At 34.3% G+C, this 27,816-nt stretch overlaps 1 protein-coding gene across 3 annotated transcripts; it reads right to left on the bottom strand.

Annotated features, from left to right (window-relative positions):
- Window positions 1–10,290: 10,290 nt before the first annotated feature.
- Window positions 10,291–25,292, bottom strand: LOC114391837 (serine/threonine-protein phosphatase PP2A-4 catalytic subunit-like). 3 transcript variants are annotated; one of them, XM_028352824.1, is made up of 11 exons: window positions 24,922–25,292; window positions 23,438–23,494; window positions 22,964–23,047; window positions 22,574–22,645; window positions 21,660–21,731; window positions 21,360–21,400; window positions 12,086–12,152; window positions 11,341–11,532; window positions 11,140–11,229; window positions 10,939–11,046; window positions 10,291–10,834 (listed from the first exon to the last, which is right to left on the bottom strand). In XM_028352824.1, exons 1-11 carry the CDS (start codon window positions 25,015–25,017, stop codon window positions 10,769–10,771), a joined length of 945 nt encoding a protein of 314 aa, XP_028208625.1. In that variant the 5' UTR covers window positions 25,018–25,292; the 3' UTR covers window positions 10,291–10,768. The 3 variants fall into 3 exon arrangements, with proteins under 3 accessions (XP_028208625.1, XP_028208642.1, XP_028208634.1); XM_028352841.1 differs by lacking the exons at window positions 23,438–23,494; window positions 24,922–25,292 and adding an exon at window positions 22,722–22,868; XM_028352833.1 differs by lacking the exons at window positions 22,964–23,047; window positions 23,438–23,494; window positions 24,922–25,292 and adding an exon at window positions 22,722–22,957.
- Window positions 25,293–27,816: the final 2,524 nt, after the last annotated feature.

Consider the following 27,816-nt stretch of genomic DNA (forward strand, 5'->3'; position numbering starts at 1 on the left):
TCGTCTTCAAGACGCGGGATGCAGGAATTCATAGCATTAAAGTGATCACCTACGAAAGCCCGAAGATCCCGAAGCTCAGTGAGAATGTCATTCAATAAGGAAGAGGAGGTATCTCGTTACGATGGTAGGGAGGGTGTGCGTTCATCAGGAATGGGAGGTGGCAGGTCTTGTTTACGCACCCATTGGTCATCCATATCCTTTTGGTATCCAAAGAAGGCAACAACACCAGCACCAATAGCAAATGATCATTTGACCTTAACAAAAGGTTCATCCTCTAAAGGAACATTACAATGCTGAAGAAACATAGTGACAAGATGAGGATACAGAAGAGGTGCATTGGCTCGTAATTCCTTATGCATATGGTACCTAACAAGATGGGCCCAGTCAATTTGGCGATCGGTTTGAAGAGCCCATAGCAAAATTAAATCCCTTTTAGAGGCCTGAGCAAGATTTGTGGAACATGAAAGCTAAACTCGACAAAGGATATAATGCATAATGCGACATTCAAAGGTGAATGAGGCCAGTAAGAAATCTGTCGGTCATATCAGCATGGTCATTACAGACCATTTTACGGGCATCATGACTAGAATAAAAATGCTTCCAATCATCAACTAAAGTGCCCTCAAAAGGAACACCATGACTACTCAGTTTTGTCAAAGAATAAAATAGAGATTGATCAACAACAATGGGTATTTTATGCACCTAAAAAAAATGACACAATCCTGAATTTGCATATTATTATAAAAGACTCAAACTAATTCAGGATAGAATGACAATTTTAGAGACATAAAAGCAATTAGCTTAGAATTTTGAAAAACTTGATAGCAATCAAAGGTTTCCTCATCAAAGAATTCTACGTCTAGATACTTAGGATCGAGAATGACATGATTGGAGAATAGGGAATATTACCTTTGATGTTGTTCATCTGAAGAAAGTAGAGTCAATGATCGTGGAAAAGAAAAAGAAGGAGGAGGTGGTGCTGGTGGGTCACCGGATGTGTCGTGGTGGCGTTGTCTTGCAGCGGTGGTTGTAGAGGATGAACCCTTTCTCTTTTTTGATGGTTCTGCCATTTGAGCCTATTTTTGCAAATTCTGATCAGGGGTTTTTAGAGAATTAAAAAGGATGAAATTTGAGCTTTGTTTGAAGTGATTTGGATAAGAAATGAGAAAGTTATGCAAATTTGAAGTTTTGAGAAGGAGGGGCGATGTCAAGGAGAGTGAGGAAGAAAAGGCCAAGAGGGTCTGCACAAGGAGAGAGAAAACATAGTATTTATAGATAGGGACGAACTATAATCAATTATAGGCGTAACCTGCAGCTGCCCAAACCCCTCTAGTAATCGATTACAGTGTGTTGTAATCGATTACAGGGAGTGGTAATCAACTACCAGACCCTAAAACATGGATTTTTCATTAAAATTAACTATTTTTCACCCACACAAAAAATACACATTCAGTATAAATAATCAAAAAATACAATAATATAAAATAAGCATCAAAAGCAATCAACAATCATCATAACTCTCAAACACAATCATCAACGACAATCAAAACTCAAGCAAAAACAATCATCAAACCTCAATCAACAATAATTATCAAAAGCAATCAATAATCATCATAACTATCAAACACAATCATCAAGGACAATAAAAAAAATTAACAATCATAAGAAAAAATAATCATAAATAGACAAACAAAATAGCTATTTATCTAAGTTATTGATATCTAGGAGTCATAATTCTCTTCTAATAGCAAAGAAAGTTTCTTTGGGAGGAGGTTTTGTAAAGATATCAGCTAACTGATTCTTTGTGTCAACAAATTCTAGTACACAATCTCCTTTTTGAACATGATCTCTCAAGAAATGATGTCTAATTGCAATTTGCTTGGTTCTCGAGTGCAAAATAGGATTTTTAGATAGATTGATTACACTCGTGTTATCACATTGAATGGGAATATGATCAAAAATTAATCCGTAGTCAGAAAGTTATTGTTTCATCCAAAGTATTTGTGCACAACAACTGCCAGCAGAAATATATTCCGCCTCAGCAGTGGATAAAATAACACTATTTTGTTTTTTACTATGCCATGATACTATAGCAGAGCCAATAAAATGATAGGTTCCACCTGTGCTCTTTCTAGCAGTTTTGCATCCGAAAAAATCAAAATTAGAGTATCCTATTAGATTATAAGAGGAATTTTTAGGAAACCATAATCCTAGATTGATAGTGACTAATAAGTATCTCATGATTCTTTTAACTACACTAAGGTGAGATTCTTTGGGATTTGCTTGAAATCTTGCACACATACAAACACTAAACATTATATCAGGTCTACTTGCAGATAAATAAAGAAGAGATCCGATCATACCTTTATATTTCTTTATGTCTATTGACTGACCGATTTCATCTTTATCCAGATAGTGAGCAGTACTCATAATAGTAGCCATGTGTTTAGCATTTTCCATCCCAAATCTGTGAATTAGGTCTTTGCAATATTTTGATTGATTGATAAATATTTCATTATGTGTTTGCTTTATTTGGAGTCCAAGAAAAAAAGTTTAACTCACCATCATTGACATTTCAAATTCATTTTGCATATCTTGAGAGAATTCTTTGCAAAGAGAATCATTAGTTGACCCAAAAATGATATCATCAACATATATCTATACTAAGTGTATATCATTTAATTTTCTTTTGATAAAAAGGGTGGTATCAACCTTTCCTCTTGAAAAACCATTTTCTAAAAGAAATTTACTTAGACGTTCATACCGAGCCCTAGCTTGTTTTAAACCATATAAAGTCTTTTTAAATTTAAAGACATGATTAGGCTTTTCTAAGTTTTCAAAGTCAGGAGGTTGATCCACATATACTTCTTCTTGGATAAAACCATTTAAAAATCACTTTTAACATCCATTTGATAGAGTTTAAAGTTCATTATGGATGCAAAAGCTAATAACATTCTAATGACTTCTAATCTGGCTATTGGAGCATATGTTTCCTCATAATCTATTCCTTCTTCTTGATTATATCCTTTGGCTACTACCCTAACTTTATTTCTAATTACTATTCCATGTTCATCCAATTTGTTTCTGAATACCCATTTAGTTCCTATAACTGGATTATTATTGGGTTTGTCAACTAATTCCCAAACTTTATTTCTTTCAAACTGATTTAACTCTTCTTGCATACCTATAATCCAGTGTTCATCAATTATGACTTCTTTTAAATTTTTAGGTTCAATTAAAGAAACAAAAGTCATTATTGTAAACATCTTTAAGAGAGTGTCTAGTTGTTACCCTTTTAGATATGTCACCGATGATGTTCAAGATGATGGTATCTTGAAGTTCTCCACTCTCTTGGAAGATCTGTACTTGTTTTTGTTTCATCAATTTGAAAGTCTTCATCATTTCCCTTTCCTTTGCCTTTGTGCTCTTCACCATGAATATGCATACCTTCTAAAGAATCTGAAATATCATCTAGAGTATCCTTTCTTGGCATAATTGGGTTTGTTTCATCAAAAGCAACATGGATAGATTCTTCAATGATCATAGTTCTTTTGTTATAAATTCTAAATGCTTTATTGTTCAAGATATAGTCAAGGAATATACCTTCATCAGATTTTGCATCAAACTTACCTAAGTTGTCTTTGTTGTTGTTTAGCACAAAACACTTACATCCAAACACATGAAGATGAGAAATGTTTGAATTTCTTCCATTATACAATTCATATAGAGTTTTCTTCAAGATTGATCTAATTAAAGCTCTATTCATTATATAGCATGCAATACTTACAGCTTCAGCCCATAAATATATAGGAAGGATTGTATCATTAAGCAAAGTTCTGGTTATCTCTTCTAAAGATCTATTTTTCCTCTTAACTACTCCATTTTGTTGAGGGGTTCTAGGTGTAGAAAAATTTTGTTCAATACCATTTTCATCACAAAATGATTCAAAATCCTTATTTTCAAATTCTCCTCCATGATCACTCCTAATAGATGTAATTTTGAGATTTTTCTTATTTTGAATGATTTTAGCAAGTTTCTTGAAAGCATGAAAAACATCTCTTTTATGAGTGAGAAATAATGTCCATGTAAATCTTGAGTAATCATCAACTATAACAAGAACATAGTAGTTTCCTCCAAAACTCATAGTTCTAGAGGGGCCAAAAAGATCCATATGCAAAAGTTGTAAGGGTTGAGTTGTAAACACAATATTCTTTGATTTGAAGGAAACCCTTACTTATTTTCCTTTTTGACAAGCATCACATAATCTATCTTTTTCAAATTTAAGTTTTGGTAAAACAATAACTAAATCGTTAGAAATTAGTTTATTTAAATGTTCCATGTTTATATGGGTAATTCTTTTATGCCATAACCAAGGACCATCATTTTTACTAAGAAAACATTAATCATGATTTGATGTTTTATCTAAATTTATCATGTATACATTATTTGATCTATAGCCTATATGTTTTATATTTCAATCATGTTTGTTGTCAATAACACAATTATGAGAGTCAAATGATACTAGATAGCCTTTATCACATAATTGACTAACATTTAGTGGACTATGCTTAAGACCATCAACAAGTAGAATGTTTTCAATGGAGGTAGATGAAGTCGTACCTATTTTTCCGACTCCAAGGATTCTACCTTTATTGTTGTCGCCATAAGTCACATGTCCACTATTCTTGGGAGAAATATGAGTAAACTTTGATGCATCTCCCGTCATGTGTTTAGAGCATCCGCTATCAATGTACCAACTCTTCTTCAAAGAATCCTATCTAATCATTTTTATGACTTAGGTACCCAAACTTTCTTGGGTACTTGAATGTCAATTTTGATAAAAGATCCTTTTGGAACTCATATCATTTTAATATTATTACTATTTTTCCTAAAATAGCATGTAGATGCACTATGTCCTTTCTTTCCACAGTAAAAACATATTAAGAAAGGAGAACTATTCTTTTGAGTAGATGCAAAGAAATTTTTATATAATTTTTGTTGTTTATCGGGTCTATATCCTAATCTAGCCTTATCAAACACACATTTTTGCTTTCCTATTACAATATCTAAATTATTTTTGCCAATAATAAATTTGGCAAGAGAATTTTTCAGATCCTTGATTTCTTCTATAAACTTGCTACAATAATTACATGAATTAGATGCTTCTTTACTATCATGTATTACTTTTATGGTGGAAGATTGATTTGTGTCAATTGGTTTTAAAGTTTTGACTTCAGTTCTAAGATTTTCTAATTCTTCATTTAATTTTAAAACTTCTTTTTCTAAGTTTGAAATAGTTTTTTAGAAAATGAAACTAGTTTTGCAAGTTTGACTAATTCTTTATGTAAATCAGTGAATGCATCTTGAAGTTCATCAAAGGAAATAGATAAGTTATTGTTAGAAGATGTTACCTCTTCATTGCTTTCATAATTTTTGTCCATAAGACTTAGATTTACAACTTCATTTTCTAAGTCTTCGGACGAATTCATATCGTTGTCTTCCCAAGTGATGTAAGCTTCCTTTGCTTTCTTATCATTGAAGGTTTTCTTTTCAGATCTTTCTATTCTTTTCTTGAAACTTGGGCAATCAACTCTCAGATGTCCTGGTTGATTACATTCATAACAATTTGGAATAAAAGATGAATCTTCTCCTCTTTTCTTTGGTTTGAAGTTTGATCTTCTTTGATTTCCTTTGTTTCTTAGGAATTTATTGAATCTCTTTACGAAGAAATTGAAATCATCGTCTTCCTCTATTTCATTCAAGTCTTCTTTATCACTTCCTTCTTGAATTGAAGATGAAGCTTTAAGTGCGATTCCTTTCTTTTTCTTGTCATTTTCTTCATGTTGATTTAGTCTCATGAGTTCCATTTCGTGTTCCTAAAACTTTCCAAACAAAGTTGCAAGAGACATGTTAGTAAGATCTCTTGATTCTGTAATTACCATTACCTTTGGTTGTCATTCCCTGCTTAAACATCTTAGAACTTTGTTAATAAGATCTTCATTGGGAAATATCTAATGATGCAAGATGATTTACTATATGTGTGAATCTCTTTTGCATATCCTGTATAGTTTCATTTTGATTCATTCTAAACAATTCATATTCATGGGTTAGGGTATTTATTCTAGATCTTTTTACATTTGTTGTTCCTTCATTGGTTACTTGTAAGGTATCCCATATTTCTTTTGCATTCTTGCAGTTTGATACTCTAAAATATTCATCCATGTCTAATGCAAATGTTGTTATATTTTTGGCTTTTAAGTTATATTGTACCATTTTCCTTTCTTCTTCATCCCATTGTTCCCTAAGTTTTTCTATAGTTGCATTTCCTGCTACCATAGTAGGAATGTAAGGACCGATTTCAATGGCTTCCCAGATGTTTAAATCTATAGCCTCTATATAAATTTGCATATGAGTTTTCTAGTAATGATAACCCACACCATTGAATATATGAGGCCTATTAATCTGATGAGGTCATAACTATTCTTGAAGTTTCTAAACCTTATACAAGAATTAATTTCTGATACCACTTGTTAAACAAATGGATTCCGAACAAAAATACCTACCTTCAGTTAAAAAATTCTAGATGAAATTTTTGCAGACTAATGCATAAAAGAAAGGGAAATAGCAAAAAAATGTTGTTCATTATATATTGCATAGGAAATATAAAAAATATTAGCAGAGCAAAAACAATCTTACATTAAAAATAATGTATTTCAGCATTTGCATAGGAAAGAAAATTAAACCTGGCTTACAATCATGGCTTTCTCTATCTAAAAGAAGGAAATAAAAATTACCATGAAATTCGGACAAACAATTGATGTTAGGTTTAGATTGCCTCAACTTTGCATCAACATTAAATTTAAAATAAAATAACAATGTTATTGTTATGTAGACTATAGGGTATTTCTGGTACCCATTTTTCTGTTTTTAATAAATGTTCTTTTATTGCTGATAAACAAAAATAAATTGTACCATGTTGAAAAAGAATATTGAGATTGTAATGGATCCATAGGAAGAACTAAATCAAATACAATACAAGAAAGAAAAGGAGAGAAAAAATACTAACATACTCATGTTGGCTTCCATATATCACTACCTAGGTTGCTTTCATTTCCATTTTCCACAACAATATCAAGTCAGATAGCCATGCCACATCCACAAAGAATCAATCACCATTGACACCATATTTGGGCATAAATCAAGCCTAAAACAATTAGATACAAATTTGAATCAGAAAAGGAAAAAAAATCAAATACAAAAAAAATATTTTGATATACTTAGATTGTGGAATAATTAATTCTAAATAAAATAGAATGAAGATCTTTATAACACCTATCTTTTTTTATTTTATAGTATCTTTCATTCGTGTCCTATATAAAAATCAAAATTCAGCAACCAAGTTCAAGCCTAAAAAAATGTTAAAAGTATGAAATATATATCATGGTTAAAAGTATATTACAATGTCAGATTGACATTATTCTATCTTTCATTTGTGTCTTATCTTCATGATACCTATTTCGTTTCCATACATATTGAAGATTAGTAATATATATATATATATATAAAGCATATTCAAATGTTAAGCAATGAATGTGAACTTTTATAATTGATGACTTCGTACTTTTGTAAAATGATAATCAGAAGAAGAAAAATCAACTTCCAATAAAATAGCACCTTCAACTTTGAGAGGAAGAAGAGAAAAAATGTGTTTAGTGTTGGATTAAAGTCACATTGTAAATTTGAGAACATATTAATGAACAAAAAAGTAATGATAGAGAATGGAAGAAGATTGTACCAATGCAAGAGAAGAACTTAAGACTTCACTTTCGTAAAATAAAAAAATCATTTTAAGTTTCACTTGGACAATTCATGGAGCACACCCAATGCATGATTAAGAGAAGCAATTTGATTTCGTATAATCATAATGCTGCGTGAATAAAGAGGATTGTGGGGAAGATGAAGAAATGAAGAATGTAGTAAGAAGTGAAACAATTATTCCATTGCATGCTTTGTGGAAAATGAAGAACCTCTTCCAATGCCCAATGCAAGATGCAACTAAAGTTTGACATATGATGTTTTTCACTTCATATTAAAAGTGGTCTTCGAGTGTTCTCATTGGTCATTGATAGCAACAGGGAGAATATATATATATATGGCTGATCTTGAAAGACGGCATATTTGTGCATTTATTATACACATCAATTAAGAAATTAATCTTGATTGAAATATGAAATATATTACAATAATTTATTTTAGTATAATAACATAAAATTACGAAATTATCATCCATGTGGACGAAAAAAAGTCATTGCATCAATTATCTCAATTTACCTCTCATATATATATAAAGATACCCTACAACCTGCAGCTTTCAAGTATTTTAACCAGTTTGAATTGTTGTTCACCTTTTTTCTGCACATTTATGAAATTTATTATTTAAGTGGCTTAAACTCTTAAGACCCATTTGTTTATGTTCTCTAAGTACAGTGAGTTAAGGACAAATTAGCCTTCAATCAATTATATTTCTTTGAGTGTTATTTGGGTGTTGCTAGGTGCACCCAACATCATTGCTGATGCACCCAACATTTTTTTAAAATACCAAAATTATCCATGCGCTTATTTCGCATTTGTGATGGGTGTGTGTGAAGGTGATCCATAAATCGTACGAATCAAGTTGATCCATAAGGTTGATACGGATCAAGTTGATCTATAAGGTTTCTACGGATCAAGTTGATTCGTATTGTTCCGTAAAAGACTTACGGATCAAGTTGATTCATAAAATGCTAACGGATCAACTTGATCCGTAAGCCTTTTACGAAACAATACGGATCAACTTGATCCATAGAAACCTTACAAATCAACTTGATCCGTAAAAGGCTTACAGATCAAGTTGATCCGTAAGGCTTCTACAGATCAAGTTGGTTCATAAGTCTTTTACGGATCAACTTAAATGACTTACGGATTAAGGGTATTTTTGTCATTTTACCTTAAGTGTTGGGTGCACCAGCAATAATGCTGAGTACACCTAGCAACACCCATGTTATTTTTGTTCCCAAAACTAAACATCTTAACTTAAATGGGCATTATACGGGTCGCTAGGATACAGCATACCTACCATCAATTTCATCATGACAATTCCTCTTCTATTCTATTCTGAGCTTACTACTATACACTTGTATTTATGAGAAGAATGTTGTTGGGGATACCTACAGTTCTTATCGTAAAATTCTGCAGCAAGGCTCTAGCAAAATGTACTCTACCTATGGTATCCAATGCCGTGGGCATCCCAATAAAATCAACCACGGGTGTGTGTTTTACACAAATTACACTCCTTGACACGTTCAACGCAATTTTTGGAAGAGAAAACTTGGACGTTCAACAAACGCCAAATCATACACGGGTAGAATACATACACAAGTTTATTTGCACGTTACAGCGCGAAGCTTTTGATATTGATAGGATTTCTTCAGTATAAGGGCTTTGCTTTTGCAATCCCTTATTTCATACATGATTTTGGGATGCTAAGAGATGCATTATATCAACTAATTTCAAAGGAATTCGTCCGTTGGGTAAAACAATTGTTCAATTTCTGGGATAAATTTTACTGAACTATAACTCTGGAAGACAAATTGAAAGACCGAAATTCCTACGTCTAATAGTAATTTCTTAGTTAAAATAATTTCGTGGCAAAAAAACCTGTTTAGATTATAATTGCTTCATTTAGTTCCATAAACTGTGAACACAAGAAAAATTCTCTTGAATCTGTTCCAATGAAAACTAAAATGTGATGGCTGAGCTAATTATTTACCTTCTAATTCAAATCTATTTTCTCTGTAATAGGCCTCGTGCGTGTTTCTTGCAATTTACATGATAAGTCCTTCCAAATGGAAATTCCAGCATTTTTTGGAATAAAAATCAAACGAGTTACACAAAATGTTTTTCTCAGTAAAATAAATTTGTAAATTTTTAACAATTATTTATTTATTTTGAAAACCCCACATTTGTCGCAAAATGTAGGGTACTAAGTTCAAATTAACAAAGGAGATCAGCACTAACCTGAACAACTGAGGCAGCTTGGTTGATAACTTCGATATGTCAACCGAAGATGGAACGCTACTTGGCAGATATTCAGATACTAAATGTTTATATAGACATACAACTGCATCAAAGCCAACAGGCAAGGGAAAAGAATCATATTTCCTTTCGTTCACAACTATTTAGTTTGACCAACTAAAGTATATATATTCTTTTCACTGGCAATCTGAAGCCAATTGATAACCACCAATAAGCTCTAGGAATGAAATTGAACATAATTAGTAAAGAACAAAACTGAATCACTATTATCATGCAACTTTTACTGAAAATTGATAGAACATAGCAAAGCAAATCATCAACAGAAATATAAAATCCAAGTCATTGCTTCTAGAGATGGGGAAACACAGTCATTGCTTCTAGAGATGGGGAAACACAAAAAATATATCCACAGGTCACTGGAATAATACATATTCTGACATGGCCATCATCTAGGAGACTTCTCCAATAGGGTGTCCAGCAAGTTCTTGAGCGTCACAAAAAACTGGAATGTTTCTCGCCTAATTTACATTAGTACGGTATTGGGCAATCACCAAAAAAGTTTGGTGTGCATACCCAAAGATTTTAAGTCCTTACAGCAATCTCATCAACGAGGATGAGGATGCACAAACTACTTGAAATTTGTGCAGAATGAGATGTAACTGCGACCCCAGTATGATATGCAGCAGCAGCAACATCATAAGAAGTAATCAGGCGTTCTACGGGTGACATCAGGTTCTCCTCTCCTGGGAGCAGGATCAAACTGCAAGAACATTTCAAATTTATGTCCAGCGATCTAGTGAACATGAAAATATTTTACCAAGCAGTATAGGAGCAAATTATGTTAAACAAGATAGGAAGAGAGACCTGGATAAATGTGTGGCCCATGGAATCATCAACCTCTAAAATGGAGGCCATGTTCCCACATCGATAACAGTAGTTAGGTGCACTAAAAATGGTAACCACCTTTTGTTCCTGTTTCAACAAAACAATGGACATCTAAACTTCACTCCCATAATTCCAAAGCAAACAATACAAAAAAGATTATTCCATGAGAAGGTCAATTACATGAGCCCAGTTAAATCCATCCATAACCAGCTGATGAGCTCTAGCAATTAACTTAAGCTTGTTTGTGTGATTAAATTGTTCGGATATATCCTGAAAGAAAGAATGAATTTGAATATAAAATACAGTAGCAAATCTCTCTCAATGCTTCATAAATAGTATGTTCACCAACATATAGAATTGAGAAATTATATCTTTAGTTACCTGGCCAAATGTATATCCAGCACCACGAGGAGAAATTCCCCAGCCACACCTATCATCTGGATCAGACCACAACAGATCGCACATGGGCCCTTCATGAGGAACCTCTTGAACACGATCGAAGTTCCTTATGTTATCAAGAGTCTCAATTGAAGGTGAAAGCCCACCATGCAAACAAAATATTTCGGACTCAACCTGAAAGGGACCATATTAAATTAGAAGCTGAATGATCAAAAACCTGAAACTATGACCTTTAACTGCTAATGTTTTTTTCATATGGCAAGAAAATAATTATAATAAAAATGAGTGGCAATTGAACTAGTTGCAAACTACAAACTAACGGAACAAACTTGAGCATTTTAAATTCACTAACAGAGAAATTCAGTGTAGTTACATGACCATCATTTTTTAATTAAAAGACTACTTATGCTAGCACAAACAACATGAGTTTGTTAAAAATTACCATATATGTCTAAGTCCATTATCCCAGTCACCCCTCCAACATTTTAATTTACCAATAGAACATGTAAATTTAGGTTAATTTAAAATTCATTAGGTACTGCTCTAGGATAAAGGGTTCCTCCAACCCTCTGACAAGAGGAAAATATTGATAAATTTGCTTAATCTAGGAAAAAAAAGTAGTTAACTAAAAAATTTACATAATAACTGATATGCAGTTTATTCTCAATATTTATTGTCCTTTCCACCAGTTAAAATCACAAATTAGGAAGATAAAAAGTATACTAACCAATGCAGTCAACGGAAAGAAATCAAAAAGGTCAGTAAAGATCTTCCAAACACTAGCACTACCATATCTGCAAAAGAAACAATCATAAGAACTATTATGCATTTAATGAAGGAAACATGGAATTAGATAAATCGATAAGATAACATTTATAATATACTCTCTTAAAAAAAACATTTATGATATACTGATCCAGAGTCTCATAAAATTGAACCTAAAAAGAATTAAATCCAGATCTAGTCAAGCTGCATCTCAATCTAAATCCAAATGCATATAATATTTGTTCGAATTTATTAGGCAAATTAGTCATAATGTAGCTCAAGCTTACCAACATTAAGACTAATAGTCCTAATATATTTCTATCAATATTTATCAAACCACATCTTATTAGCTTGTTACAATTCACATTGACGGATGCTTGTATCACCTTTACCCTATGTTTGGATGGAGGAAAAGAAAATAGGGAAGAAAGTAATTTTTTAGTTTGGTTGAAGAGAAAATAAAGAGAAATCTGACTTCAACAAACAAAAATGTCAAATTTAAGTATTAAAGCCTTCATTGAACATATGGAATATTACTGTTTTTTTATAAAAAAAAATTGACCACTAGATGTAACCAGAGCCAGGCAACCGGCATCATAAAATTTGCTTCGGATACAAAGGAAGTAACTTTACAAAGCAGATATCTTCAAAACAAAAAGGTTCTGAATGATTGTAGCCATTTATCTATTAGAGATGATATAAAAAAAATAATGAAAGGAAGGGTTTTCGATAAGCTGTGAGAGTGGGAGAGAGAGAGAAATAGAAAAATGAGGTAACTAATATTATTGATCTGAAAAGTTGATTTGAGTTAGTTACAACTAAGGTATTTAAAGACCTCTGAACTGTGAAACTAACAATAACTAATTCTAACTAATCCTGACAGAATGTTTTTTTTTTTTTTAACCGCCAAAAATAATAATATATTAATATGAAAGAGTACCAGGGGTACTACAAATAGCACAGGAGAGAAATCTCCTGATAAGGTACAAAAGACAAGAGCCCCACAAAAGAAACAACACAATCCCAACCCTACACAGCAAACTTAAGCAAAGGCTAAAGGCATTGCTGATGACCATTGGTGATAAGGAACACTGAAATCCTTATCCCACCCCTTGAGCCAAGTCCAAGTGAGGAAAATAGAATTATCAACCAACTTAGAGATATCAAACGAATGATTGTGAAACAGCAAGTCATTCCTGGATTGCCAAATTGACTTTGTGGCAGCCAACCACCATATCTTCCATCTTCTATTGATGTCCTTTCCTCCAGCTGTAGATGAGTGTTGAAGGAAGTTATCCATTGGGCTATAATGAAGAGCTGTATCTTGCTTGACCCAAGTAAAGAATTCCCACCACAGAGGCAACACTTTCTCGCAGGTGAAGAACAAATGAGAGGCAGTTTCTGGTTGAGTTTGACAGAGAGGACATAGGTCATTATCAAGCTGAATTTGTCTCCTAGACAGATTATCCTTAGTAGGGAGTCTATCCCAAAGCAGCCTCCAAGCAAAAAATAGGACTTTAGGAGGGACTTTCAGATCCCAAAGCTGATGAAAGCCCGAAACTTGAACTTCAGGGAGCTGCTCAGCTTTAATAAGGTTGTAGGCTGATTTGGTAGAAAAGATCCCATTAGGTTCAGCCCCCCACAGCCAGGTGTCTTTCAGATTGCCATGAATTGTGATAGCTGCAATATTGTCTAAAAAAGTTGAAGCTACCCCCATCTCACTGTCAAACAAATTACGTCTCCAAGAGAAATTCCAATCCCACCCATAATCAGAGAAGTACCCCATGTCTTCCACAATGTGTAATCTTTGGGAAGAAATTTGGTAAAGTTCTGGAAATTGCTCTTTGAGAGGTACCCCGCCGTCAACCCAAGAATCTTCCCAGAAAAGAGCTTGGTCTCCCCTACCCACCTTCCAAGAGAACTGCTTGGAGACATCCTCCATGTCCGGGTGCTGATTAACAAGCCTTAAGTCAGACCACCATTGGGAGAAATATTTCTTTGATGGCCTCTGGTCTAAGCCTCTCCATCCCTTGTACTTAGAAAATAGGATCCTGCTGCAAAGCTGGTCTGATTGGTGAAACATCAGCCATTTCCATTTAATTAACAGAGCATTATTAAGTGCCTTAATGTCTGTAATTCCCAAGCCTCCCATAGCTCTAGAGGCACAAACTTTACTCCAAGCTATCTTCTTCCCTTCACAGCTGCCACCCCAGAGAAATTTCCTTTGAATTGCAGTTAGCCTATTAATCATTGCTGTAGGGGCCCTGAAACAAAACAAATAGAACATAGGCAGCGCTGTTAGGACAGCATTAATTAGAGTAATTCTGCCAGCCATAGAAATGTTTCTCTGTTTCCATTTATTGAGTCTAGCCTCGAATTTTCTGATAATGGGTTCCCACACCACCATTCTTCTCGGATTAACTCCAATAGGAATCCCTAGGTAGCAGAAAGGAAAGTTGAGCAGAGCACAGTTTAAGAAGGCAGCAGCAGATAGGCACCAATCCTCAGATTTCCCTATAGCTTCAAATTGACTTTTAGCAAAGTTGATTCGCAGGCCAGAAACCATCTCGAAACATCTAAGCATGGCCTTCACAGATTTGACATTATCCATAGAAGCTTCTCCAAAAAAAATTGTGTTGTCTGCATATTGGAGAATATTAACAGGCACTTTATTCTTCCCCACCAGAAAGCTTTGGAAGCAGTTTTTGCTAATTGCTTCCCTCATCAAACCTGTCAGCCCTTCAGCAACCAGGTCAAATAAAAGTGGGGCCAAAGGATCCCCTTGTCTCAGGCCTCTTTGAGGCTTAAACTCTGAGGTTGGGCTTCCATTTACAAGGATTGACACAGAAGCTGAGGTGATGCATCCCTTGATCCAGCTAATCCATCTCTCATGAAAACCCATTCTGCTCAACATGTAGAAAAGGAACTGTCATGACACCGAATCATAGGCCTTTTCAAAGTCAACTTTGAATACCATACAAGACCTGTTGGTCCTCCTTGCCTCCTCCACTACCTCATTAGCAACCAAAACCCCATGCAGCAGCTGTCTATCCTTTACAAAGGCTGACTGCCTTTCATCAATGAGGTGAGTTAAGACCTTTCTCAGCCTATTAGCTAGCAGTTTAGCAATGACTATGTAGACACAACCTATGAGGGAAATAGGTCTAAAGTCACTAATAGACTGTGGGTCCTTGAGCTTAGGGATGAGAGCAATAAAAGAATAATTACTGCCCTTGGGGAATGAAGCATTCGCATAGAATTCTGCAAAAAACCTTAGAAACTCAGGTTTTAGCTCCTTCCAAAAATATTTGATAAATCTGAAGTTAAACCCATCTGGACCCGGGCTTTTGTCGCTTCCACAGCTCCACACAGCACACCTAATCTCTTCTTCATTAAAAGGCTGGACCATCATCTCCCTCTGGGTAGGAGACAGAACATTAAACTGAACTCCATCCAAGTTGGGTCTGTTCAAATGAGGTTCATTGAATCTATTCTGAAAATGTTGCAGAACTTCAGCCTTGATCAAATCAGGATTTTCTACCCAAGTGCCATCCATCATCAGCCCCCTCAATCCTGACAGAATGTAACTACCTGATCCTAGTGAGGTGCCGTTAATGAAAACTAACAGCCCTTATTTCTATATTGCTGACTAACAATAGATGGGTGTTGTTAGCAAAAGCTAACAGCCCTTACAATCATGATACAAAACTATTTTCACAGTTATGCATTTACATACTCCAATACCCCCCCCCCCTCTCTCAAACTCAAGGAGAAGAGTTTTCAGAAGACTCTTCACATTGAGTTTGCCTCGAAGAGCTTCAAATCTTGATGTAGAGAGAGGCTTAGTCAGAACATCAGCCCACTGATCCAGAGCTGGAATATGAATAATAGAGAGCTGCTTGGCCAAAATCTTTTCCCTGACAAAAAACACATCAATTTCCATGTGTTTAGTTCTGCTATGAAAAACTGGATTATGAGCAATGGAGACAGCACTCTGATTATCACAGAAGATAACATGAGTGGTGAAAGGGACTTTTAATTCTGTCAGCAAAGTATGAATCCAAGTCAACTCAGTGGAAGTCTAAGCTATGCTGCAATATTCGGATTCTGTATTGGACCTGGCAGTAACTTTTTGTTTGCGAGACCACCAAGATATTGAATTTGGACCAAGAAAAATGGCAGTCCCTGAGGTTGAGCGCCTGTTCTCCATGTCAGACGCCTAGTCGGCATCACAAAATGCTCTAATAATCAAGGGCTTTGTAATAGAAGTGGGTTGAAGAAGCAAACCATGAAACAAGGTGCCTTTGAGATATCTTAAGATTCTTTTCACCACCGTCCAGTGAGAATCAATGGGGCAGCCATAAATTGGCAAACTTTGTTGACAGCAAGACTGATTTCAAGTCTAGTAAGGGTAGCATATTGTAATGCACCAACCACAGATCTGTATAGAGTAGGATCATGAAAAGCATCAGCACCATATCTGGACAGTTTGCAGTTAGAGACCATTGGAGAAGAAATGGAGTGAGCCTCAGCCATGTTAGTTTTATGGAGTAGATCTCGAATGTATTTGCTGAGTCATCAAGATAGAATTGTTGGACAGATACTTGATTTCTAGGCCCAAGAAATAGTCTAAATGACCAAGCTGCTTAAGGGAAAAAGCAGTATTTAAGTCTGTCTGTAAGCTGCTGAATCAGAGAGGTTAAGCTGCCTGTCAGAATATATCATCCACATAGACCAACAGATAAACAGTATGCATTTGTTGTCGGTAGATAAACAAGGATGAATCACTCTTGCTTCCAACAAAACCAAACTGTAGTAGAGCGAACTTAAGTCTGTTAAACCACTGCCTTGGAGCCTGTTTTAAGCCATAGATGGCTTTATTGAGCTTGCAGACCAGTGACTAGTCTGTAACTTCAAAGCCAGGAGGTTGTTTCATAAAAACAGTTTCTTCAAGTGTCCCATTTAAAAAGGCATTATTCACATCAAGCTGAAACAATTTCCATCCCTAGGACAGAGCAAGAGTAAGGACAATTCAAATGGTGACAGGCTTGATTACAGGAAAAAATGTTTCATGAAAATCAAAACCATGAACTTGATGAAACCCATTGGCTACCAACCTTGCTTTGAATCTGTTAATAGAACCATCAGCATTTTCCTTTACCTTGTATACCCATTTACAGCCAATGGCCTGCCTATTAGGAGGTAATGGTACTAAGTCCCAAATATTATTCTTCATCAAGGCATAATAATCTTGCTGCATAGCAGTAAGCCAGTCATGATTTGCTAGGGCTTGTTTCACAGTTTTAGGCTCAGAATGAGTGAGAAATAGTAAAGGGTGCTGTCTAGGATTGTGAATACCAGATTTAGATCTTGTTTGCATGGGTGAGTGTTAACTGGGATAGAGATGGGTGCAGTAATAGCCTCTGAAGTGGATGTAGGAAGGGTAGTGGACTCAGAATTTTGAGGTTCAGCAGAAATGGATGCAGAAGAAGTAGATGATGGAGGTACAAACACAGTGGTGATGGGAGAATGAGTGGACAAAGGTGAAAACCCAGGGGAATAAGTGGAATAGAACCGGAATTAGCAGGTGATGCTTGCGTTATCTGGGGAATAGTTGCAACACAAGGTGGAGAGAGGCTAGGACTGAGACTAAAATAAGTATCCAAACTCTTTGTGGAACTAGAGGAAGGGGAAAAAAGATCAGAGTAAGGAAACCTTAACTCATTAAACAGGGCATCCTTAGAGATGTAAACTCTTCTAGAAGATGATAAGCACTTGTAACCCTTGTGAGAAGAAGAGTAACCCAGAAACAAGCACTCTCAAAAATTGAGCTTGTGTGTTTGATATGGTCTTAGCAAAGGAAAACAGGCACACCCAAAGGTTTTAAGAAAGTGATAATCAGGCTCTTTATTGAACAAGGTAACAAAAGGAATAGCAAATTTAAGAGTAGTAGTAAGTAGCCTGTTAATTATGTAAACAGCTGTAGTAAAGGCATAATCCCAAAACTGTAGTGGTAAAGAAGCATGAAACAAAGTCAAACCCAAATCAACTATGCATCTATGTTTTCTCTCAACCACACCATTTTGATGATGAGCGTGAGGACAGATTAGTCTGAGAGATTCCAAAGGAAGCTAGGAGATTAGAGAGAGATGTGTATTCACCTCCTCAATTTGATTGAATACTCTTGATCTTAGTATTAAGCTGTAATTCAACCATGGACTTGAAATTTTGGAAAACAGAGATGGTTTCAACCTTGGACTTTATAGGAAAAATCCATGTGTGCCTAGAGAAAGCATCAATGAAGGAAACATAATATGTATAACCAGCATATGAGGTGTGAAGGTCCCCACAAGTTAGTGAAAATAAGTTCTAAAGGTGAATACACAGAAGTAGAACTGTGAGAAGGTAATCTATGAGCTTTACCCATACAACAAGAGGAACAAAATTCTGTGAAGCTTGTATTCAAATGGGAAATGTTACAATGATTAAGAACAATTTTCATAACATGATCGTTTGGATGTCCTAACCTGAAACAACAGATTTTGAGCCTATGCTAGAGCTATTATTGACAGTAGCAGTTGAATAAGAGAAGTCAGCATTTGTAACAGGGGCAGAAGTAGACATCAGCAGGGAAGGATTGCCTTGAAGCTGGAGATTGTGAAATGAATAAAGGCCATCAACACCCACAACTCCTTGAAGGAGGACCTTATGTGTCTCCTGAGATTTCACAAGACAGATATGAGGATGAAACTCACAAAACACAAAGTTATCTTTGGCAAACTGACTCACAATTAACAAATTTTTCGAAATAGAAGGAACATGTAACAATTTGTGAAGTTTAAAGGTTATACCAGTGTCGTTAGGAGAAATAAAGGTTGAGGAACAAGTTTTAGAGATACTTAAACCTTCACAATTGCCTATGAAGATCTGATCGGGTCCATCAAAATGAGTGAACTGCTTAATATTTTGAGAATCATCAGGAACATGAAAACCGGCTCCAAAATCTGGTATCCAAGTAGAGCCAGCTGGACCAGTCCCATGCGAGGACAAGTTCCTGAACATGGAACTAGATTGACTGTGGCCTAGACCAGTGGACTTAGAATTGGGATTAACCCAGGTGTTGGAGGTTCTAGGTGGACCAGTGGAATAAGGAATAGGCTACAGCATACTAGGATCAAAAAAGGTCAGAGAATCATGTGGTTGAAAACTAACATCAGTCTTGAAATGACAAGCATTAGCAGTGTACCCATATTTAAAACAAATTTGGCACTGGAAGTTAGCAAACCGGCCACCACTGCTGCCTCTGCCAGGGCCACCGCCACCGCGTCCAATACTCTGATCATAAAAGGTACCACAACCACCGCCATGACTATACGAGTCTTGAGAACCACCATTTTTGTAGGTGTTTGGATGCGAGTAACCTTGAGTGTAATTTAACGACGCAGAATTGATCGTCTGAGCATCTTGATTGTAGCGTGTAAGGCGAGTTTCATGACCATAAAGAAGAGCTTTGATTTCTGCAATGGAAGGAGTACGCTTCTTACTTTCGATAACAGAGATTACTGGCGCATAATCAAATGGTAATCCTTCGAGGAGCGCATCAACATACTCCTCGTGACGAACAGGAACGCCCATGCCAGCTAATTCATCAACGTAGCCTTTGATTTTGCACAAGTATTCCTCAATCGATTTTCCATCAAGATTGATCGTGCACATGGCAGAACAAAGTTTTTGTGCACGGGATTTGGTGTGAAGGCTGAAGTATTCATGGATTGTCCCAAACTTGATAGGAATGATTGGAACCAAGAACTCTCGGCAGCACGGACTTCGAAAGTGTAGATTGTAGCCAAACAAGGAGCGTTTGGTCTTAAACCTCCCAGGTTTCATACTCAGGGTTGACTCGATCAGTGACGCAATCGTCCTCAGTGAGATACCGAGGTGGAACGACAGAATTAACAACAAATCGCTGCAACTTGTGTGATTTATTCACTGGCTCAACATGTTGATGCCAGTAAAGATAATTCGAATCATCAAGTTTCTCTGCAATCGAGTTAGGAAAAGATTGAGAAACTGAATTTCAAGGAGCAGAAGCCATGAACGCATAGTACAGGATCTTGCAGAAGAACTATGCTTACGAAAAAATGGCTCTAGATACCATTTTCGATAAGCTGAGAGAGAGAGAGAGAGAGAGAAATAGAAAAATGAGGTAACTAATATTATTGATCTGAAAAGTTGATTTGAGTTAGTTACAACTAAGGTATTTAAAGACCTCTGAACTGTGAAACTAACAATAACTAATCCTAACAGAATGTAACTACCTGATCCTAGTGAGGTGTCGTTAGTGAAAACTAACAACCCTTACAATTTCTATACTGCTGACTAACACTAGATGGGTGATGCGCAAAAGCCAACAGCCCTTACAATCATGATACAAAACTGTTTTCACAGTTATGCATTTACATACTCCAATAAAGGGTCATGAAAGAAAAATTGGCATAGATCACATCACACGCTTCCTCAACCCTCCCTCAAAAAGCAGCATTTTCTTGTCATTAATATTTTGAGAAGCATTACTTTTTGAAGGATAACTTATTTAAATTTACATGATTTGACCAAATCTGGACAGCCATACTGATGTTAACAGTTTGTCTAGGTCATCTAGTCTGCAAAATTGGATCCAACAAATTATCATTGCTTATTATATTTTTCTTAATTTCAATTTTGACCAATACATTGAATAGAACTATATATTCTTTATCCATGTTAACAAGAACAAGACATTGTAGACCAAAAATAGAGTGTGTACCCATACAACTTCCACAACACAACTCAGATGTTGCCACATGCCACATATCAATCAGATAAAAAACTGAACATCTCAAAATAAAAAATCTGGAATCAAATGGTTGCATACAGTGCCAAATCACTGGAAAAGCTCAGATGATCACTCCGTTCAGTGCATGTAAAGATACTAGCAAATCAAAATATAATGTTACAAGTACCACGAAAATTGCAGGAAAAAAGAAAAAGGATTTCCCAAACAGCTTATACAGTATCCAGTACATATCTTAAGTTCTTAACGCAAGTTTATGAAACCAACATAGTGAACATTCACAATCAACAAAAATAAACTCTAACTTGAACAAATACAAAATTGTAAGTACATAGATTTCCCTTAAAAGGAAGTATCCCCTTCCCTCCCCATTGACCTCTAAATGAAGGTTTTGAAAGCTTACTTTCTGAGGCATTCATCGTAAAATCCATATACTTGAGTGATCTGTGCAAAAAAATATTAAAAAAAGGATAAAGAAAGGAACAATTAGTTCAACAACTAATACACGAGTCTTTAAATCAAAGCCTGAACAGTAACAAAAGTACAAAACAACACATTATGCAACTAGAAAGCCTCCAAGACAAGTTAATTTTTGCGGCATTAAGGAATACAAGTTAATAACTCCATAAATAAGTCCAATATAAGAACCTCAGGAACATAATACATAATTTTGAACGAAAGAAGATTTTGCATGCAAGCATACCTGACGGCTTTCATGGTTTCCTCTAAGAATAGTAATTCGCTGAGGATATCGCACTTTCAGTGACACAAGAAGCTAGAGAGAATAACAAATTAGTACCTCTAACATACAATACAACAATATCCAGCCAATACATAAAGATATGTCCAAATAAATAAAAATACATTTAACCTCATTCAGTAATCTAAGAGACAATAACAGCATAAGTAATCTCCAGAAAAAAAATTACAATCTTTTAGATGTAGTCATGTACATAAACATGTTGCCACTAATGGAAAGGAATTTACAATAACTGATGATTGAGATCTAGTATGCTTAGATAACCTTTAATGATCTCAGAAATAAAAATCCCAATTCAGAAACAGCTATCAAACATTAAAATATACATCAATAACATTAAAATATACAACCATAGCTTCAAAATATATTAATTTCAGATTTGAGATTTCATCAGAATATGACTTTCTTAAACCCCAAAACCCAAAAATTTCCAGCAATTGCCTCTGCCTGATATTCACAAGTTAAGCAATTGACACAGACAAACTTATCTTCAAAATTTGAAATATATAAAATGCAGACTTATTTATAATTTTTATCAACTGGGAGCCGTCTAAATCTGACTATGTTAAAAAAGCCGCTAATAATACTGCACAGTGCAAATTCTAACTATTATATTTCCTTGTTATATTATAAATTTGAAACTTGAAAGGAGCTACTTGCCATTTGGGGGCAGTCCAGTATTCAATTCCGCCCTAATAGCAAGAAGCAACTTGAATGCATACCCATACTTTCATAGATTCATATGCCAAAAAGCATGAATAACATAAAATGCAAGCTCCCGGAATGGAGAACGAACTACTAAACTACAAAGCAACAAGGTGCAGAAAATTCCACAAGTTTATCTTTAAAGTACTTACTGTTACAGTTTCAACTGAATAATAACCCCGGTCCACATAATCACCCATAAACAAGTAATTAGTATCTGGACACTGTAAACAAAACAAATTCTTAGATTCCATAGCTAAACAATCAGCAAAGTATAATATAAAAAATAAAAACAGAAACCTTGTCACAAAAAGGTTCATTTTGCACCAGTGACATGTTAGTAAACTTTAACGTGGTAATATTAGGGTTGTAGTGAATTCAAGGAGTAGTTCCCTGGTTATACAATCTACTCCGCGATACCTCTGAAGCACTTCAATCTTCAAAAGCCTTTTCTTTGGCAGGTCTCAATTAGTTAGTTAAGACATTCCCCAGCTGAAACAGAGAGTTGAATACAAAAGGAAAGTGATAGTCAGAACTGATACCTTCCCTCCAATTCGAAATAGTTCAGCAAGATCATGAAACTGCCCATGGATATCACCACAAATTGTCACGGGGCTTTTCACAGGCTGTGATACAGAAGAGATATAAATTAATGCTTTCTCTCTAAGAGAAAAAAAAAACTTGCAATTAAAAGTTGCATTGAAATAGTGAGATGTGTTGGCATCCAAAAAAAGTTATATAGCACACAAATTTACAAAAAAGAAGATAGAAAGAATTACTTCTTCCCATTACAAAACAGGGAATAGAAGTAATAATATCAGATAATGAACCCAAATAATAAGGGGGGAAACCTAAAAATATGATGTCCAATAAGCAACAACTCATTTCTGCTTCAAAGGATTACTTTTCACACAAAGCAAGCAGAAGATGAAAAAGCAATGAAAAGTGAGATCAATGTCTAGAGAAATATCAAAACATAACACGAGTAATAAAAAGGAAGGAAGAGAGGGTTGCACCTGGACATTACTTTCATCCATCAAAATCTCCTTAGCCTTCTCACATAAAACTCTAACCTACAGGCAGAATAGAAAACAAGAGTGTTAGTTTACTTTTATATTTATTTTCCCAGAGATGATAATAGTCAGGAGGAAATTATATTGGAGACAACTTCCAAAAAAGAGCCATCATGCTTTGTTAAAACAATCCAAAAATAGCAAGAAAAAAAATAAACATATATGATATTTTTAAGGCAAAAATGCAAAATAAGTATCAAAGTGCAAATAGGTCACAAAGGAAGCAATGAAAGCTATTCATTTTCCCATCTAAGTCAATTTTCAAGCATACAAACTTTGAGAGACAAGATCTTTTGTGAGGACAGACAAATAAACTATACTGCTGATACAAAAGTGACAAAAGCATGAATTTATTATAAAAACTGAATGACTCCATAAAAGTAGCACCAACACAACATATTTAGAACAATAGAACTCCTTCTGCATTGTGGTTCTATGTACAAGTTAGAGAGAAAGCCCACAGATGTTCGTAAACACTGCTCCACTAAGATGCCAACAAAGTTCTGCAACAACTTTATGCACATAACTCTAAGTTACCACAATGCTATATAATATACAAGAATCAAAATTACTTCAGCTCGCCAAATACATTACAGAACTAGCAGCAGTCCATGAAAATAATGATTATTAGTGTCAGATTCCCTCAACAGACAAACAGCCAGGGCACAACATACTCACAATCTTGGGCTCTAGAAGGGTGAGGGTCAGACGAATGCAACATCACCCTTACAAGAGCGGAGAGGCTGTTTTAACAACCACTCTGTTACACCATCACATGGGAGAAACTTCAAATAGGCTGTATGGTTTTGCACCAATTTAAACAATACCTACGTCAAACTCCCAAATCCAAAGCAGAAGGTTCTGATTTTCACAGATTTTACGCATGTTATGAGCTTTTAATGCAGAACCAATCACATGAAAAGTAACTTCAAGGCAAGCAAGCCCTCCCAGTGTTTCAAATATACACAATCCTAGACTAGATTTTCTAAATATTGAGCCTAACGAAGCAATTTGAAACATCCACACACCATAATCAACCATCCATAATTAAAATCCTTCAAAACCATGAAATTGATTAATCCATATTACCCTAAACGACTGTCAAACTACATACAAATCCAGCCAGGAATAGAAGAAACGGCTTTTAAAATTGTCGAAAATAAAAATCTATTATTTTTTTCTTTTTCCGATCAATTTCCATTTCTATATAAATAAAAAATCATCTTCATAATTTCTCCACGTTAAGTACGAGCGATTTCCAACTCAATCCTTCCAACACTCCTATTCTAAGCGATTCAAAAACGGAAAAGAGAGTGAGACAAAAGAAAAAGAAAAAAAATGCAAAAACTAAGCAATGAACAAATTCAAATCAAGGTAAATTCCAAACCAAAACGAAGCAGATCGCGAAGAACGAGGGGAATGGAAACCTGGTGTTCGGAGAGTGGCTTGCATTGCATGAGCTGCGATATCTGCTCGTCGAGATCGAGGGTTGATTCCGCCGATGACAACGAATTGGCGCCCATCTCGCTGCTGCTGCTGCGCGATTGGATTAGGGGGAAACCGAAACCCTAACCCTAACGGTGAAGAGTGATATTGGTTTTCTCTCCTCCGGTGTGGGGGTAGAAGAAGAAAAAGAGCAGAGAACGGAGTGAGTGAATAAAAAAAATGTAGTGTTATGTAATGGCGGTTGAATTTAATAATTCTACGCTGTCTTTTGTTCACTTTTTAAAAACTAGCAGCAGGTTTTGTTCACTTTTTAAAAACTAGCAGCAAGATCTGGACCTGTGCGTTACACGATCTAAATAAAACAAACAAACTAAGAGGAAGATAGACTAAAGAACAAGTAAAAAAAAACTTAAATTATTCAACCAAACACACGAGGACTGTTGAAGAATTTTTATAATATTATGTGCTTACTAAAACATTCTTTTTGGTTTTTTGACTTTTTTTTTCTTTATCCTTTCTCGAATTTGTAATTTTGTACAAGGAGCAACATTCATTAATTATTATTATTTTTTTGAAAAAAATATATTTAATGTAAAGAGTTTAATAATTCTGTTATCTTTTGCTCACTTTCCATAAATTAGCAATTGGACCAGTGCATTACACCATCTTTAACAAAAAAACAATAAAAACAAAGAAAGATAGAGCAAGAACACTAGTAAAAAAACACTTGAAAAATTGTCCAATCAATACACGATGACACTTGGACAATTTTTAATTTTTTTATAGTATTATGCGCTCAGTAAAACACTTATTTTGTTTCTTTCTTTCTTTGTTTTTTTTTTTCCTTTTTGCTTTCTCAAATTTGCTATTTTGCACAAGGAGTACAATTCATTAATTATTTTTTTTGAAAAATATATATAGTGTAAAGATTTTAATTCAATGTTGTTTTTTTGTTCAATTTCCAAAAAGTAGTAGTTATACTTGTTCATTACAAAATTTTAACAAAATAAAAATAAAAACAAAAACAAAAACAAACAGAAAGATAGAGTAAAAAACAAGTAAAATAAACAAACAAAAAATAACTTAAAAAACTAATCAACCAAACAGCTGATAACAGTTGAATAGTTTTTATAATATTATGCCTTCAATAAAACACTTTTTTTGTTTCTTTCTTTTTATGGTTTTTTTTCTTTCTCGTTTCTCGACGTTGCAATTTTGTAAAAGGAGTTCCATTCATTAATTATTTTTTAAAAAAATATATATTTAATGTAAAGAGTTTAACAATTATATGATGTCTTTTGTCCACTTTCCAAAAACTAGTAGCTGACCTATGTATTATACGATTTTTAACAAAAACAAAACAAAGAGAAAGATAGAGTAAAAAACAAGTAAAATAAAAAAATAACTTAAAAAATTGTTCGACCAAGATCAAAGTTGGATAATTTTTATAATGTTGTAAAACACTCTTTTTTGTTTCTTTCCTTCTTTTTATGGTATTTTTTATTTGTTTCCTTTTTTATTTCTCGAAGTTGTAATTTTGCACAAGGAGCCCCATTCTTTAATTATTTTTTCAAAAAAAAATATATTTAATATAAAGAGTTTAATAATTCTATGTTGTCTTTTGTCCACTTTCCAAAAATCAGTAGTTGGACTTGTGCAATATATGATTTTTTTTTAAAAAATAGAAAATAGAGTAAAATAAAAAATATAACTTGAAAAATTGTTCAACCAACACGTGATAATTGTTAGACGGTTTTTATAATAGTACTAGTCGGTAATCTGTGTATACGCACAAGTAGTTTGCCAATTGATTTTCGATAAAATAATTAAAAGAAAGGTATTATAAAAAAAGGAAAAAGACTAATAACGATATTAAAGAGTTTTATATAGTACAGTACATTGATTACCATCTTTGGATTAACACGATGTTCTTGCTTTATATCAACAAACTGATCAATCACATCTGCTTAAAAAAAGAAGATAATAAATCTAAAATTTTCCCCCAAAAGCATACACCATATTTTATTCTATAATGATTAATATGCAAATTAGAAATTACCTACTAATACATTATTTTTTACCTCAAAGTTCTAAACAATATAAGTTTTTCTCTCTTTGAGTTGATTTTTCCATCTGTCAAATTTAAAATGTTCATTGTGGCCCTGATCTTGTGTCCCTAAGAAGATGAGCCAAAAAAATAAAAGTCATAAGGGCTCCAATTGTGTAGATAATATTTAATCAACTTGAGTTGATAATTTAATGAATGTAGGATTACCTTCTCATCCATTAAAATCATCTCCCAAAAACCTCCTCCTACATTCTTTTGAATGAAGCATATTTTTGTAATTCTGATTGCAAGTCTCCATGTATCCTCTGTATCATTAATCTCGACAATTAAGCTAATTCTACGTGCCATACCTGTTTTTCAATTTAAATACATAGTCCTTTAGGATGTCATGCTAGCTAATTAAATAGATTTATGTTAATAACGGGTAATATAATACATTCAGATACGTTATGTGGTAGATGCAGATATAATACATCCAAACAATAAACAAATCAATGTTTTTGAGGATAAGCATGCCTATCGGATAAAGAATGTATCTTTATGTGATAAAGATATATTTTTTGTTAAAGAATGTATATTTATACGATAAAGAATGGTTACCAAGTTGATGATATGATAATATAGCTAGCTATGCGCTCATTATCAGAAAGCCAAAAATTGACTAGTAGGTAGATTCCATACGAATACAGCATATAAAATGTTTTCTACCTACGAAAGCAAAAAAAAAAGGTTCCAAACATGATGTAATCTTTATTATTTAAAAAATGCAATAAAAGAAGAAGAAAAAGCAAAGTTAATATAATTTATC

The sequence above is a fragment of the Glycine soja genome, chromosome 2 (assembly GCF_004193775.1).
Source record: "Glycine soja cultivar W05 chromosome 2, ASM419377v2, whole genome shotgun sequence".
Taxonomy (NCBI): domain Eukaryota; kingdom Viridiplantae; phylum Streptophyta; class Magnoliopsida; order Fabales; family Fabaceae; genus Glycine; species Glycine soja.